At 47.9% G+C, this 16,789-nt stretch overlaps 1 protein-coding gene across 1 annotated transcript; it reads right to left on the reverse strand.

The window, feature by feature from the left end:
* Positions 1–680: 680 nt before the first annotated feature.
* Positions 681–15,460, reverse strand: LOC125464435 (aldehyde dehydrogenase, dimeric NADP-preferring-like). The gene is made up of 7 exons (XM_059655218.1): positions 15,157–15,460; positions 7,656–7,828; positions 6,150–6,381; positions 4,184–4,269; positions 2,870–3,078; positions 2,451–2,568; positions 681–896 (listed from the first exon to the last, which is right to left on the reverse strand). The coding sequence occupies exons 2-7, from the start codon at positions 7,815–7,817 to the stop codon at positions 693–695; spliced, it is 1,011 nt and encodes a 336-aa protein (XP_059511201.1). The 5' UTR covers positions 7,818–7,828; positions 15,157–15,460; the 3' UTR covers positions 681–692.
* Between the last annotated feature and the right edge of the window lie 1,329 nt (positions 15,461–16,789).

Consider the following 16,789-nt stretch of genomic DNA (forward strand, 5'->3'; position numbering starts at 1 on the left):
TATGTTTCGATGAAGATCATCTGTTAATCTCTCCAGTGGATCCAGGTCCAACTTTTGTTCTCAAAATAACACCCTCAATGCCATGATGTGGAGGTGCTGGTGTGGGACTGGGATGGGCAATGTTTGAAGACCCATGACACCAGGTTACAATCCAACATGTTCAAGTGAAAGCACAGCTTTCAAAGCACTGCCTATTTTTCACGAGACTCCAAAAGCTTGTGATTTCAAATGAACCTGTTGGACTACAACCTGGTATCACGTGACTACTAACCCTCCCAATCCCAAGCACCAGTCTAGTGAAACCTCTCTGAACTGTTAATACAATTATATCCTTTTTCAAAAAGGAAAGGGACCAGAACTCTACATAATATTCTGGTCGTAGCCTCACAAACATGCTGCACATGTGTAACAAAGAAAGAAAACATTGCTACTTTTATAGTCCGTTACCTATGCGATAAACAACATTTCATGTTCCTTTCTTATCATCTGCTGTACTTGCATATTAACATTTTGTGATTGGTGTACAAGGACACCCAGCTCTCTCTACAATCTTGTTTCATTCAGATAATGCCCTGCTTTCCTATTCTCCCCAAAGTGAAGAAGTTCACATTATACTCCATCTGCCCAGTTTTTGCCCACTCACTTCACCGAATCCTTAGGTCTTCGTCATATCTTGCTCTCGTACCTCTGCGTTACCAGCACAACAAGTCACTGTTACTGATCACACTCCCCCTCCGCCCGCCTCTACAAGTACCTATGTAGAGATCCTTTTCATCGCTCTGACCACCAAACGCCACGTTCTCTCCCTCCAGCAAAGACATCAGTCTCTGAAAATGCCGCTGGTTTACAATACGTCCGTAGTCTGGGGATTTCTGGGGATCAGCGCCGTAGAATTCCTGGAACAGACCAAGCAGGGATGGTCAGATAGGGAACACACTCTAATAACCATCCAGACTCCACAACATTAGGAGGTAACATCAAGGTGAGTGGGTCGACAGTAAAAAGAATTAGAGGCGAGGGAATCAGGAAGTGTGGACATCAGTTAAATTGTTTGGCCAAAATGAATCCACTATCAAAGCGACATTAATGGTGGGGGGAGAGAAAAAAAAAGAGAAATAATGTCTTGGATAAAAGCTGCTCAGTTTCTCTCAGCGATTTCAGGATTGAAATTTCACATTAAATTACTGGAAGTTTAAATTTAATAAACTGGTAGCAGGAAAAAACGTAACCACCAGACTGTTTTGATTGCAATAAAAACTCATTTTCCTTTATTCACTTGTGGGACATGGGCGGTGCTGGCTGGACAGCATTTATTACCCGTCCCTAGTTGCCCTGCTTCACTAATGCCCTCCACAAGATTGGGGAACAGGCCATCGTCACCCAGTGTGGGTCTACACACGACTCCAGACACACCGACGAAGCAGAGTTTAAACAGCCCCTGAACAAGCGTTGCCCGTTGTGAGAAAGCTGTTACCTATGGTTCAAGAGGGAAATACAACTTCAGTTTCTCAAAAGGCATTGGGATTGCCAATGAACGCCAGCCGTTCCAGTCATGCCCACATCTGGGGAGTGAATTTTAAACAAAAACTAAAAGCTGCTTATGGCATCAATCCCTCCTCCGTTCAAAGAACCTCCATTTCCACTCACATTCCTCGAGTTTTAGGACTGGGTGTGTAACTGCTGCTCATCTCCATGGCAACGACACCAGATGTATGCAATACAGGAACACCCCGGAGCAGGAGTAGGCCTTTCGGCCCTTCAGTATAATCATGGCCCCTCTGATGGTTGTCTCAACCGCATTTTTCTGCCTGCTCCCCACAACCTTTAACAAATTGACAGACATTTCCAAAGATGGGGCTCGCTTCATTCAGACAGGTTATGGATCAAATCTCTCAGGGGTCAAATGTCAAGGGAGAGTGGACATTAGAATCAAGTTAAACGTAACCATGGACAAGAGAGCGCCGGAGAAAATGAGTATTTGACGCAGGTGGCTTTGAGGCCGTACACAAACCGGGAGCTAGTGACAGTCAGAAACTACATCAACAATTAGGAGGAGGTTCAACAAGTGACTGAGTGGAAACAGAGGGACAAAAGGGAAAGAGGTCAGACAATTGGGAGAAGAATTCCCATGGAGGATAAACCCAACACTGATCTGCTGAACCTACTGGTGCTGCAATTGTGTGATACAGTACATCCTCAAGAACTGGCTGAACACTACAGCTGCTGGAACATGAAGCCAGCGCAGAGATTAACCCCTTGACTACAGGGCTGGCACAGCTTGTGGGCTTCAGCGATTAGGGGAGAATCACAGCTAAGGCAACTCGCTTCGGAGGACAATCCCACCCAACACAGAACTGGGCTTTCCTCTTTCAGGGGCTGTCTCTCCCACTGCTGCTCCCACCGTTTCTCTCCTTATTGAGTTACTGACAGTCCCTGCTTTGTAAACTCACAGAGACAGCAGAGCCAATCTTCTTCACCACTTCATCCTGTATTCTCTGATTACACAGGATGTAATCTGGAGCAATGCAGGTCTGACCACAGTTCGTGTACCGTCCCCACGCAATACGTCTGCAAAGAATAAATAAGAAACTCGTTCAAGGTTTAGGTTTGCAAAATTCAATTTTCACAATTTGCTCGTCCACCCAGAACTTTACAGCAACTTGCCTAATCCTATTAATCTCACTCTCCCCATGTCACACTATAGAAACCATGCTGGAGTGTGAGGCGATCCAGAATAGAACCTGGAGTGTTGCTATATGTTTGGATAGAGTGGAACTCCATCTACACTTGTAAATGTGTGCCCCAAACCCACACTCAGATCCCAGCCCGCTGCAGCAGCGCGACAGTGCCAACCCTCGCACAAACCAACCTGCAGGCCACGTCCAGGTCGCAGTCACCATCAATGTAACATGGGCTTTTCCCGCCAAGCTCCAGGGTCACAGGGGTCAGATGTTTGGCTGCAGCCTCCATAACGATCCTGCCAACGTTGGTACTGCCCGTGTACAGGATGTGATCGAACTGCTGCTTCAACACCTCCGTTGTCTCTTCGACCCCTCCGTTAACGACAGGGTAAAGATCCTGGGGGGGGGGGGGGGGGGGGGGGGGTTGGGAAGGGTTGGAAAGTGAACAAACCTGATGCTTCATGCCTATTCCAGAGACCGCAGTTACACTGTCACTTTCAACAGGATGAATGTTTTGTAGAAACTGGAGTAGACCATCAGCCCATTCAGCGAGATCTGGACCATCTTTTACTTCAAGTCAGCCCTTGTTTCATATTCCCTCAATACCAGCGTCAGGTTCTGTGGGTCAGTCTACACGCAGATCAACAGTACAACCTTATAATGTGCCACCCTGTTCCCTGGCCAACATCTGTGTCTCAGGCTTGCTGCAGTGTTCCAGCGAAGCACAGCACAAGCTGGAAGAGCAACACCTCATTTTCCACCCGGGGATCCTGCCGACCTCTGAACTCAACATTGAGTTCAACAATTCTAGCACCTTCTCCCATGTTCTTAACCCCAAATACTAGGCCGTGTCATCACATGGGCTGCTATCACAAACAACTCAAATGTCAGCCACTAACGGTGCCCATTAGCAGCTACCCATTCTCCCAGGCTGACCTTTACCCACTCCTTTGTCTATCCAACCTCACTCTCTCTCTCTCTCCCTCTCTCTCTCTCTCTCTCCCCGGGCTCCATCTCCACTTACTGTTTTCTCCTCCCCCCCGCCCCTCCCCACCTTTAGCAATAAATACCACCCTTTCCTGGCTACAATCCGTTCTGAAGAAGAGTCACTGGACTCGAAACATTAACTCTGTGTTTCTCTCTCTACAGATGCAGCCAGAGTCGCTCCAGTAATTTGTTTTTGAGCCTGACCCTTAACCCTTTTCAGACACCGAAGGGGTTGGGTAGGCTGAGAATGCGCTGTTTGGATTTCCTGCTGCGCCCTGACGTGGGGGTATAACAGAGATACCAAACAGACACTTGTTAAATCAGGTCTCTGTACCCTCCCCAGGCCCCAGCCCATCCATTTTCAAACTATACTTCAAAGGGAACACAATTTTTTTGCCCCCTTCCTGTTAATTGTCTCTGACACAGCAGCAGCTCAGGGGAATGGCGTCAAAAATCAGGCCAGCTGTCTTCATGCCTGAATGAGTGTACCGGATGTGTTCCTGTCCTGCACCCACCTTGTCCAAGTATTGAGGGAGGAGATCCCCCAGTAGCTGGGCCGTATTCTCACTCACTTCCGATGGCTTCAGGACTGCGGCGTTTCCTGGGATTGGGATCATATTATACATCACCAGCAAGAAGCAAATAGTTGCATTCAAACAACAGTCCTTACAGAGCAAGTTAGTACACAGCAGTGACAGTCCTTACAGAGCAAGTTATGACTTAATAATAACAGCGCAGAAACAGAACATTTGACCCAAAATGCCCAAGCTGATGTTGGTGTTCCTCAAAATCCTGCCATCACCAAATCCTACCATCCCTTTTGCTCCCACTCACCTATCCAGCATCCGCTTAAACACATCTCCAATATGCACTTCAACCACTGCCCGGGTAGTGAGTTTCACATTTTCAGCATTCCCTGGCAAAGAGGTCTTTCTTGAATTCCCTAGGAAGGATTTGTTAAGAGAGTCACATAGCTTGGCGGAGGGGAAGACAAATTCAGAAACATTTCTGCTCCTGAGCACTTTACAGGCTCCTGCTGTTTGCAACAGGGGAGATGGTTGGTTCAAATCTCACTGTGACAGCTGGTGAAGCATAAACTCGGTTCATTAGTCGGTCATTATAAAGTGAGTGAGCGTGACCATGACAATTAACATCGATTGTTGCAAAAACCCGCCTGGTTCACTAATGCCCTTTGGGGAAGGGAATCTTCCATCTTTACCCAGCCTGGCTTCTGGGCCCACACCAATGGTACTGACTCTAAATTGCCCTCTGAAAGGGTCAAGCCGCTCAGTTCAAGGGCAAATGGGGATGGTGAATAAATAATAGACACTCACATGCCGTGAAATAACAAGAAGTAAATGAGTGTAGGTTCAAAGTAAGATAGATTTAATCTGATGAAACAGCACGGTGGCTCAGTGGTTAATACTGCTGTCTCTCAGTGCCAGGGACCCAGGTTCAATTCCACCCTCGGGCGACTGTCTGTGTGGAGTTTGCACGTTCTCCCCATGTCTGCGTGGGTTTCCTCCGGGTACTCCGGTTTCCTCCCCCAGTCCAAAGATGTGCAGGCTAGGGGGGCTGGCTATGGGAAATTGCCCGTAGTGTTCAGGGATATGTCAATTAGATGGGTTATAGGGGAATGGATCTGGGTGGGATGCTCTGAGGGCCGATATGGGTTTGTTGGACTGAAGGGCCTATTTCCACACCGTAGGGATTCTAGGAAACTATTGACGGATACTCACTGAGCCAGACTTTAAACTGAAACATCTTTATTTGGGGCCTGTGGTGATTGCCCCGAATCCAAATCCCTTCCTGTTGGGCAGGTTACATTAAAAATCAGGGCTACTGCCTCAAAAAGTACAAATAAAAGACACACACACACAGTCTCACTAACATCAGTCACCAGGAGAGAAGTGCAACAACAACTGGGAATATCTACAGGGTGGCTGTGTGACTATTAAACAATCCACAGCACAGAAAATACTCCACTGATTGTATCACGGTTTGGTACAGCATCTGCTCTGCCCAGGGCCGTGAGAAACGACAGAGCGTTGTTAACACAACCCAGTCCATCACACCACCAATCTTCCATCCACTGACTGCATCTACACTTCCCACTTGGAAAGGCAGCCAATAAAGACCCGTCCCACCTTGGCTACAATCTCTTCCATGTGGCAGAAGATCCAAAAATGTTAAACATCTGCCGACAGATTCAAGAACACCTTCTTCCCTGCTGTTATTAGACCTCTGAATGAACCTCTCAGATTTCAAATTTAATGTTGATCTCCATGTTTGCGCACCCTGTCTGTAGCCGTAACATTGTTTTTCTCGCTCTGTTCTATTACTCTAATGCGCTTTGAATGTTAAGGTCTGCCTGTGCCACATGCAAAACAAAACTTTTCACTGTACCTAGGAACATGACAATAATCAAATCAAATTAAATCTTTCCAGCAGAGATTGGGAGGTAATTAACGAACAGTTTACCTGCTGCAATTGCCCCAATTAGAGGCTGGACAATAAGAGCCAAAGGATAATTCCAGGCCCCTACGATCAGGACCACCCCGAGAGGCTCTCGATGGATATAAACAGTGTCCATTAATGTCATCACACTCTTTGACACGTACTCTGGAGCAGTCCACTCAGGCAGTTTGGTGATGGCCAGAGAAATCTCATTCAGAATGCCGGCAAGTTCAAACACATCCACAGCATAATCGTTCTGCAAAATCAAATTAGGCCAGTCATTTTCACAACATACCTCCCTCCCCAGCGATCAAAGCTCTGCTGACCACATCCTGCCTCAGTCCTCGCTGACCTGCCCTCGTTCCCAAATCCCCACAAACTGGAAATTTGAGTTCAAATCCCTTCTTGGTTTCATCCCAGTCTTTCCCAACTCTGCCTCCTCAACATCTCTCCAAGCCTGGCCCCTATTATAGTGGCCTCGTGGACCCTCTTTTATTTGACCCCACCACTGGGATTCATGTATTTGTGAGCCAGACTCCATAGTCAGGATCTTAATTCTTAGGTTCCTTTGTCGCTCTGCCACAAAAGATCCTTCTTGATGCAAGAGGCCAGTTTTAAGAACAGGACGCAGTGGAACAATTAAAATAATACTGGATTCTTCACTCAGAAAATGGCGAGCTTGTGGGATGCTCTGCCACAGACATTGTTGGAAGCCAAAACATAATGTCTTCAGGAAGGAGCTAGATGTAGTTTTTAGGGCTGAAGGGGTTTATGTGTATGGAGAGAAAGTGGGTAGAGGGTAGTGAACCAGACAATGAGCCATGATCGTACCAAATGGTGCAGCAGACTCTACGGGCTGAATGGCCTAATCCCGCTCCTATTTTCTATGTTACTATGCAATCCAAAAGCCTGGTCTAGTGATTCAGGGACCACAAAGCCATTACTGATTGTGGTGATCACTAATGGCCGTTAAAGAAGGAAACCTACCAGCCTTATCTGGGCTGGCAATTGATAATGACTCCACAGTATGGTGGATGCTGTAAGCAAAAACAGTAAAAGTGTTGGAGAAACTTCACGGGTCTGGCAGCATCTGTGGATAGAGGAATAGAGATAACGCTTCCAGTCTGGTACAACGCTTCTTACGAGCTAAAAGTTGGTGGAAAGTATTTTGGCAGAGGCAGCGGTCCACAGCACAAAGGGTTGTTAATGGTGGAGGGAGAGAAATAGATGCGAGAGCAGTGTACATCAAGGAATAGGTCCTCATAAGGCAACATGAACAAGATACAAACAAGGCAAGGAGTCCTGAAGAAGGATCACCGGACTTGAAAGGTTAACACTGTTTCTCACTCCACTGATGCTGCCAGATTTGCTGACTTTCTGCGGCATTCCCTGTAGTTGCTACAAACAGGTGCATCTGCGTGTGTGCTTCTGCGTGTGTGCGTGTCTGCGTGTGTGCGTGTCTGCGTGTGTGCGTGTATGTGTCTGCGTGACCTGGTTCAAAGACTTTGACGCTACGGCTCGGCTTCAAACCTTGCGCAAGTCCTTTTTCAGTGCGACTGAGAGCTCCTCTTTTTTCTCATTGATCATTCTCTCCAGCGCCTTCAGTTGCTGGATGCGGAATTCCAGAGGCTGGGATTTTCCCTGATTGTAGGCAGCTCTCGCAGTGGATACTACATGCTTGATCCCTTCCATGATGGGTGAACCTGCCGAGGAACACAAAATATGTCAAATGCTATCACGTGTGCTAGCACAGTGGCTATGTTAAAGCGCTGATGGATCCAGACACCTGGGAGTAACTACCCAAAAATAACAGTTCAAATTCCATTATGGAAGAGGAGAGATTTAAATGGAATTAATTAAGTTAACCTGGAACAAAATAAGAAGCTAGTACCAGTAAAGCTAGCAATGTTGCACATGTTCCAAAAACCCGTCTGATTCACTAAGACCCCTTTTCATTGTAATTCAAAGATTAATTGACTGGTAAAAGCTTTAGAGTGAAATTTGCTTTTCACTTATGACAAAGATATGCCTTACACAGTTAACAGCATCACTTCGCTTCACCTCATCTCTTATACCTCAAACCCTCCATTCCCAGCAACGTTCTGACAAATTTTTTCTGAGCCCTCTCCAGTTTATTTATATCTTTCCTGTGATAGGGTAACCAGAATAGCACACAATATTCCAAACATAGCCTCACCAATACCCTGCACAACCTCAACTCCTGTACTCAGTAATCTGAGCAATGAAGGCAAGCATGTCAAATGCCTTCTTAATCACCCCATTTACCTGTGACACAAATTTCAGAATCCCCAACAACTCTGTTCCCCCATCCCTAAATAAACACACACAGTCTTAAATAAAACATAGGAATTAAGAGCCGGAAGTAAGCATTCAGCCCTTTGAATCTACTCCACCATTTAACATAACCATGGCTGGTCTTATCCTGATCTCAACTCCATTCTCCTGCTTGCTCCCCAGTGCCCTCTATCCCACTTTTCATCAGAAACATATCTATCTCTTTCTTGACTCTGTTGATTGATTCTGCCCCCACTGCACTCTGGGGCAGCGAGTTCCACAGATTCACCACTCCCCGAGGGAAGTAGTTTCTCCCCATCTCAGCTTTGAATCCAAGCCCCCTCACTCTATATCTGTGCCCTCTTGTTCAAGACTGTCTCACAAGGTTACCGGAAGATTGGAGGTAGGCAAAAGGTGTTCCTCTTTTCAAGAAAGGGAATAGGGAAATCCCTGGAAATTACAGACCAGTCAATCTTACGTCTTTGGTCAGCAAGGTTTTGGAAAGAATTCTGAGGGATAGGATTTATGACTATTTGGAAAAGCATAGCATGATTAAAGGGAGTCAGCATGGCTTTGTGAGGGGCAGGTCATGCCTCACAAATCTTATTGAGTTCTTTGAGGAAGTCACGAGATAGGTTGACGAAGGTTGAGCAGTGGATGTGGTGTACATGGACTTCAGCAAGGCATTTGATAAGGTTCCCCACGGCAGGCTCATTCATAAAGTCAGGAGGTATGGGATACAGGGTGATTTGGCTGTCTGGATTCAGAATTGGTTGGCTGATAGGAGGCAGAGAGTGGTTGTAGATGGTAAGTATTCTGCCTGGAGGTCAGTGCTGAGTGGTGTCCCACAGGGCTCTGTTCTTAGGCCTCTGCTCTTTGTAGTTTTTATAAATGACTTGGATGAGGAGGTTGAGGGGTGGGTTAGTATATTTGCTGATGACAAAGGTTGGAGGTGCCATTGATAGTATCGAGGGCTATTGCAGGCTTCAGCGAGACATTGACAGAATGCAGAGCTGGGCTGAGAAATGGCAGATGGAGTTCAACCTGGATAAATGCAAAGTGATGCATTTTGGAAGGTCAAACTTAAATGCTGAATGTAGGATTAAAGGCAGGATTCTCGGCAGCGTGGAGGAACAGCGGGATCTTGGTGTTCAAGTGCATAGCTCCCTCAAAGTTGCCACCCAAATGGATAAGGTTCTTAAGAAAGCATATGGTGTTTTGGCTTTCATTAACAGGGGGGGGTCGAGATTAAGAGCCACGAGGTTATGTTGCAGCTCTACAAAACCCTGGTGAGACCACATTTGGAATATTGTGTCCAGTTCTGGTCGCCCTATTATAGGAAAGATGTGGAGGCTTTGGAGAGGGTGCAAAGGAGGTTTACCAGGATGCTGCCTAGCATCGTTGGGTCAAAATCCCGGAACTCCTTCCCTAATGGCTTTGCGGGTCTATCCACAGCACATGGGCAAGGGCAGTTTAAAGGCAGCAGCTCACCATCGCTTTCTCAAGGGCAATATAATGCAGCTACAGCAAAAACCACCAAGCACATCCCAGAAATAAGTTTGCAGAAGAATGGGTGAAGAAGTTATTGCTGACGCAGCTTATAAAGGCAATGAATGAGCACTAAAATGTCACTAACACAGGAAATGGACAATAGATCTGTAACTGACATGATTTCATCTCTACCTCTTCTTCATGACCATATATCATTGCCTGAAGCTCTGTGTAGCTCTTCCTCCATCTTGGTCTTCACTCCTGTGCTTCCTACTCTTCACTGACAGAACCTTTTCTCACAGCTGCTAATATACAGTAGCACAGTGGATAGCGCTAGAGATAAGGGTCTAGGCCCGAAATGTCAGCTTTCCTGCACCTAAGATGCTGCTTGGCCTGCTGTGTTCATCCAGCTCCACACTTTGTTGTCACAGTGGCTCGCACTGCTGCCTCACAGCCCCAGGGGCCCAGGTTCGATTCCAGCCTCAGGCAACTGTGTGTGGAGTTTGCATATTCTCCCGTGTCTGGGTGGGTTTGCTCCAGTTTCCTCACAGACCACAAAACGTGCAGGTTAGAAGGGTCGGCCATGCTAAATTGCCCGTAGTTCCAGGGATGTGTCAGCTCATGGTAGATTAGCCATGGGAAGTGCAAGGTACAGGGAGAGGGTAGGATGCTGTTCAGAGGATCAGTGGGGACTTGATGGGTTGAATGGCTTGCTGCCACCCTGTAGGGAGTTCTAGGATTCTGTCCAACTCCTGTTGGATCATCCCCACTACATCTCTAGCCTTTGATGGACTTTCCAGTGAGAGATTTGTCATTCTTCCCTCCAACCCACCTTCTTACTTTGAACTTGAATCTCTATTCTCTCATTTACCATCCCAAAATAATACCTTCTTCAATAATTGAGTTGTCCCAGCCATTCTGTACCAGTTAAATACGGTATTAACTTCAGCAAAAGACTATAGACAACATGATGAGCAATCCTGCGTTTCGCTGCTGTATTCTTTAATACAAAAAAAGCCATCATAAGCACAGGAGATGAGAGACAAATCTGCCTTCCTTCCCTGCTCATGTGAATAAGTTTCTTCCCCATACACGACAACTTCCAGATCCCTTTTTCCAGGAGCTTAACAGTATCAATATGCGTGGCTCAAGTTCACACAATCTCTTCCCCTTCAGTTTGTTCTCCAGTATGTCATAGATCACATCAACTGGAAACCAGAACACACTCTCCCCTACTTCTGCCAACAAAAGCACACATGGAACCTTCCAGAAAACACTCTCCAATTTTCCCCCTTGCTTCAAGATCTCAAATCCCCACCAGAGATTGGTGGCCAAACACCTGCCTATCCTCAGAAAAACATGTGGTTTTTGGGAAGCCAAGATCCTTATCCTCAAAACTTTAACTTCCTTATGGACGGGTAGAAAGCTAATTTAGAAATCTCAACAAATTTGGAAATTTTAAAAAAGTACCATATAATCATGGCTGAAGGTTGAGAACAGAGGTTATATCATGTTCATTTAAAGGAGCAAACAGGTTACAATAGAGTGTAAGGAGGTGATTTTTCTCGCAAAACGCACCTGCCCAATTTCAATAGCTCGTCTGCTGCAATGACAATTACGCAATTAACAAGTCAAAACCAGTGATGCAGCATTTTCTCTAGTGTCAACGCAGATAGCACGTTCAGGCAAGACTTGGCAAACATCAGAAAGATTTTTTTTTAAAATTCATTCACAGGATGTGGGCATTATTGGTTCAGCCAGCATTTACTGCCCGTCCCTAATTGCTCAGAGGTCAGTCAAGAGTTGACCACATTGCTGTGGGTCTGGAGTCACGTGTAGGCCAGACCAGGTAAGGATGGCAGTTTCCTTCCCTAAAGGGACATGAGTGAACCAGATGGGTCTTTCCAGACGTATGGCTCAGTAATGGGTCAGGCCCACTGTATTAGCCCAAGGCAAGAAGATACAAACAACTACAAAAATAAACAGTCTAGAAATACAAAGGCGAAGGGAATTTTCATTCTGGGCAGAAAACGCTTGGAGTTGGGTTAAACCGGACAGTGATGAACTTGACTGGATTAGGTTGGGATAGACCATAAGATGCTTATTTAAAGAGGAGATAGATTTTTAAAATTAGTAACAGGCTGAAGGGTTATGGGGAGAGGACAGGAGTGAGGGTTAGGCCAAGACAGGATCAGCCATGATCATATTAAATTGTGGAGCAGGCCCGAATGGTTTATACTTGCTTTTAGTACTTATGTAAGAACAGAAGTAGGCCATCTGCTCTATCATTCAATGAGATCACGTCTGAGGTGATAATCATCAGCCCCACTTTCCTATCCTTTCCCCGTAACCCTTGTCTCCCTTACTGATTGAAAATCCAGTCTGCTACAGTCTTGCGTTGGAACAGGTTGGACTGGGTTATATTTGATTAGATCAAGTTGTGTTAGACTGAACTGGAATGGTTTGGGTTGGGTTAGGTTATGTTGGGTCAAGCTCAGGCTCAGTTTAGATTGGGTTCACACTGGACTGCGCCAGTTTAGATACAAATTACATCATCCCAACCAAAGACAACATTAACACTGACCACCAGCCTCCCACAGCAGTAGCAGTGAAGAATGGTGTTAACCAGATCAGTCACATACTCACTGCGTCATACAGCACAGAAACAGACCCTGCAGTCCAAACCAAACATAATGCCAAACTAGTATCAGAGATAATGGGAACTGCAGATGCTGGAGATTCCAAGATAATAAAATGTGAGGCTGGATGAACACAGCAGGCCAAGCAGCATCTCGGGAGCACAAAAGCTGACGTTTCGGGCCTAGACCCTTCATCAGAGAGGGGGATGGGGGGAGGGAACTGGAATAAATACGGAGAGAGGGGGAGGCGGACCGAAGATGGAGAGTAAAGAAGATAGGTGGAGAGGGTGTAGGTGGGGAGGTAGGGAGGGGATAGGTCAGTCCAGGGAAGACGGACAGGTCAAGGAGGTGGGATGAGGTTAGTAGGTAGCTGGGGCTGCGGCTTGGGGTGGGAGGAAGGGATGGGTGAGAGGAAGAACCGGTTAGGGAGGCAGAGACAGGTTGGACTGGTTTTGGGATGCAGTGGGTGGGGGGGGGGGAAGAGCTGGGCTGGTTGTGTGGTGCAGTGGGGGGAGGGGATGCACTGGGCTGGTTTGGGGATGCAGTAGGGGAAGGGGAGATTTTGAAACTGGTGAAGTCCACATAGATACCATATGGCTGCAGGGTTCCCAGGCGGAATATGAGTTGCTGTTCCTGCAACCTTCGGGTGGCATCATTGTGGCAGTGCAGGAGGCCCATGATGGACATGTCATCAAGAGAATGGGAAGGGGAGTGGAAATGGTTTGCGACTGGGAGGTGCAGTTGTTTGTTGCGAACTGAGCGGAGGTGTTCTGCAAAGCGGTCCCCAAGCCTCCGCTTGGTTTCCCCAATGTAGAGAAAGCCGCACCGGGTACAGTGGATGCAGTATACCACATTGGCAGATGTGCAGGTGAACCTCTGCTTAATGTGGAATGTCATCTTGGGGCCTGGGATGGGGGTGAGGGAGGAGGTGTGGGGTCAAGTGTAGCATTTCCTGCGGTTGCAGGGGAAGGTGCCGGGTGTGGTGGGGTTGGAGGGCAGTGTGGAGCGAACAAGGGAGTCACGGAGAGAGTGGTCTCTCCGGAAAGCAGACAGGGGAGGGGATGGAAAAATGTCTTGGGTGGTGGGGTCGGATTGTAAATGGCGGAAGTGTCGGAGGATTCCATCCCCTATTCCCAATTCCTCCGCCTCCGCCGCATCTGCTCCCACGATAAGACATTCCACTCCCGCACATCCCAGATGTCCAAGTTCTTTCAGGACCGCAACTTTCCCCCCACGGAGATTGAGAACGCCCTTGACCGCGTCTCCCGCATTTCCCGCGACACATCCCTCACACCCCGCCCCCGCCCCAACCGCCCCAAGAGGATCCCCCTCGTTCTCACACACCACCCCACCAACCTCCGGATACAACGCATTATCCTCCGACACTTCCGCCATTCACAATCCGACCCCACCACCCAAGACATTTTTCCATCCCCTCCCCTGTCTGCTTTCCGGAGAGACCACTCTCTCCGTGACTCCCTTGTTCGCTCCACACTGCCCTCCAACCCCACCACACCCGGCACCTTCCCCTGCAACCACAGGAAATGCTACACTTGTCCCCACACCTCCTCCCTCACCCCCATCCCAGGCCCCAAGATGACATTCCACATTAAGCAGAGGTTCACCTGCACATCTGCCAATGTGGTATACTGCATCCACTGTACCCGGTGCGGCTTCCTCTACATTGGGGAAACCAAGCGGAGGCTTGGGGACCGCTTTGCAGAACACCTCCGCTCAGTTCGCAACAAACAACTGCACCTCCCAGTCGCAAACCATTTCCACTCCCCCTCCCATTCTCTTGATGACATGTCCATCATGGGCCTCCTGCACTGCCACAATGATGCCACCCGAAGGTTGCAGGAACAGCAACTCATATTCCGCCTGGGAACCCTGCAGCCATATGGTATCAATGTGGACTTCACCAGTTTCAAAATGTCCCCTTCCCCCACTGCATCCCTAAACCAGCCCAGTTCGTCCCCTCCCCCCACTGCACCACACAACCAGCCCAGCTCTTCCCCCCCACCCACTGCATCCCAAAACCAGTCCAACCTGTCTCTGCCTCCCTAACCGGTTCTTCCTCTCACCCATCCCTTCCTCCCACCCCAAGCCGCACCCCCCGCTACCTACTAACCTCATCCCACCTCCTTGACCTGTCCGTCTTCCCTGGACTGACCTATCCCCTCCCTACCTCCTCACCTATACTCTCCTCTCTACCTATCTTCTTTTCTGTCCATCTTCGGTCCGCCTCCCCCTCTCTCCCTATTTATTCCAGAACCCTCTCCCCATCCCCCTCTCTGATGAAGGGTCTAGGCCCGAAACGTCAGCTTTTGTGCTCCTGAGATGCTGCTTGGCCTGCTGTGTTCATCCAGCCTCACATTTTATTATCGAGGGGAATGTAGGTTAGGTTATTTTATTTTTGGATTAGTATTATTCCACGGCACAACATCGTGGGCCGAAGGGCCTGTACTATGCTGTACTTTTCTATGTTCTATAACAGACAAACACCAACAACTCCTGAGAAAGGAACCAGTCCCAAACTGAACACCCCCCAACCCAGCATCACCCACCCATGCCCCACAACTCACGCATTTAGAGCAAATACTTACACCTTTCCCAGTGATTATCGACTTCAGTTGTTAGACTGGACACGTTCACTCTGCTTTGACTCTCTCTCTCTCTCGACAGATCTGCTGAGTTTCTCCAGCAATTCCTGTCTTACCTTTTGCAAGGATGTGGGGTGGGGAAAGGGCCCTGGGAATGAAGCAAGAGGGTCTTGGTTGGCGAGTCTCAGCGTCTGCAGCGCCGTAACCGCTGTTCCCGGGGGGGGGGGGGCCGCTGCGCTGGGGCTAGTCTCGCTGGAACTGCCCGAGCGGCCTCGGTGTTAAAGCAGTTGTGGTGTTTTTTTGCTCTTTAATTTGCTGGCGGGGCAAAGTGCAAAATTTGCAAATTGCAGAGCAGCGGCAGCCGCAGAGGGACAAACCACCAAGCTCAAAATTGCGATCACATCCAGGGCTCAGTATCGGTTGTGTGTGTGTGTGTGTGCAATGGGCTTCAGGAGTTCGCTCTTCAAATATTTTCTCCTCCTCGTCCACTATATTTCTTGAACCGGCTGAAATTAATCCACGGGGACACGGAAAACTGCAAGGGCTAATTGCATTTTACAGGCAAGTTTTGACAAATGTTCATAATTGTACTTCTTTTAAAACGAAATTACCATTGTAAGTCTTTAAATATTAAATAATTTAAATATTAAATATTAAATATTGTCCGCATACTGTCACAGAACCTGCATTGGGACGGGGGAGGGGGGAGAACACCTCTTTAACAAATCTTTGTCACTTTTCAGCTGTCATAACGCTCCATTGAAGCGATTTACAACTTCAGGAGGCGCTAAATCAATGCAGCGGTCTGCTGCTGGTCGTGCGCCTGGAGATTGGATCGCGGAGATCGCTGCAGTCACGTCAAAGAGACGTTCATTTCTGTAGCGCCTTTCCCCCGGCGCTGCGCGTCTCCAGGAGTTTCCTTGTTTTAATTCTGCCCCGGCCAGCAAAAGCTCCCCCTCGAAGTGTCGCGGTGCAAGAAACGCAGCAGCTACTTTGCGCACGGCAAGATCCCACAAACGGCAACGCAAACCAGACATGACCAGATCAGAGCAGAGTGCTTTTGTGCACTGAGAGTAACTCCCTTCCCAACACAGCAGCCCCTCAGCACTGCCAGGCTTCAGCAAAGCCGGGTCTGAGGAAGGGTCACCCCGGACCCTCTGATTTTTTTTTTTGTTTTCTTCACAGATGCTGCCAGACCTGCTGAGTTTTTCCAGCAACTTCTGTTTTTGTTCATCAGAGTCCACACGGGGACTTGGGCACAAGGGGGTTAACATTCACACGCCAGTGAACTGCCGAGGCTGACAGTGTTTCATAATGTGACACTGGTCGTATGATTTTTTTTTAACATCATATGATATTTGGAACTTTCTGCACGGGTCCAGTGCCTTTAAACTCAGCAAGTGATAAGTTAAACATTTGTCATTCCTTTTCTCTGGTGAGAGCACTGACACAATTTATAACAATCTTTAAGGATGTGAAGGCTGCATTAGCGGAGGTGGGGGTGTGTGCAAGACACACGGTCAGTCCCATACATACCCTGATTGGCCATGCTAAACTGCCCGTTGTGTCCAGGGATGTACAGTCTAGGTGGGTTAGCCATGGGATATTCAGTCTAATGCAGTCCCGAGGGTCAGTG

This window comes from Stegostoma tigrinum, chromosome 27 (assembly GCF_030684315.1).
Source record: "Stegostoma tigrinum isolate sSteTig4 chromosome 27, sSteTig4.hap1, whole genome shotgun sequence".
NCBI classification, from domain to species: domain Eukaryota; kingdom Metazoa; phylum Chordata; class Chondrichthyes; order Orectolobiformes; family Stegostomatidae; genus Stegostoma; species Stegostoma tigrinum.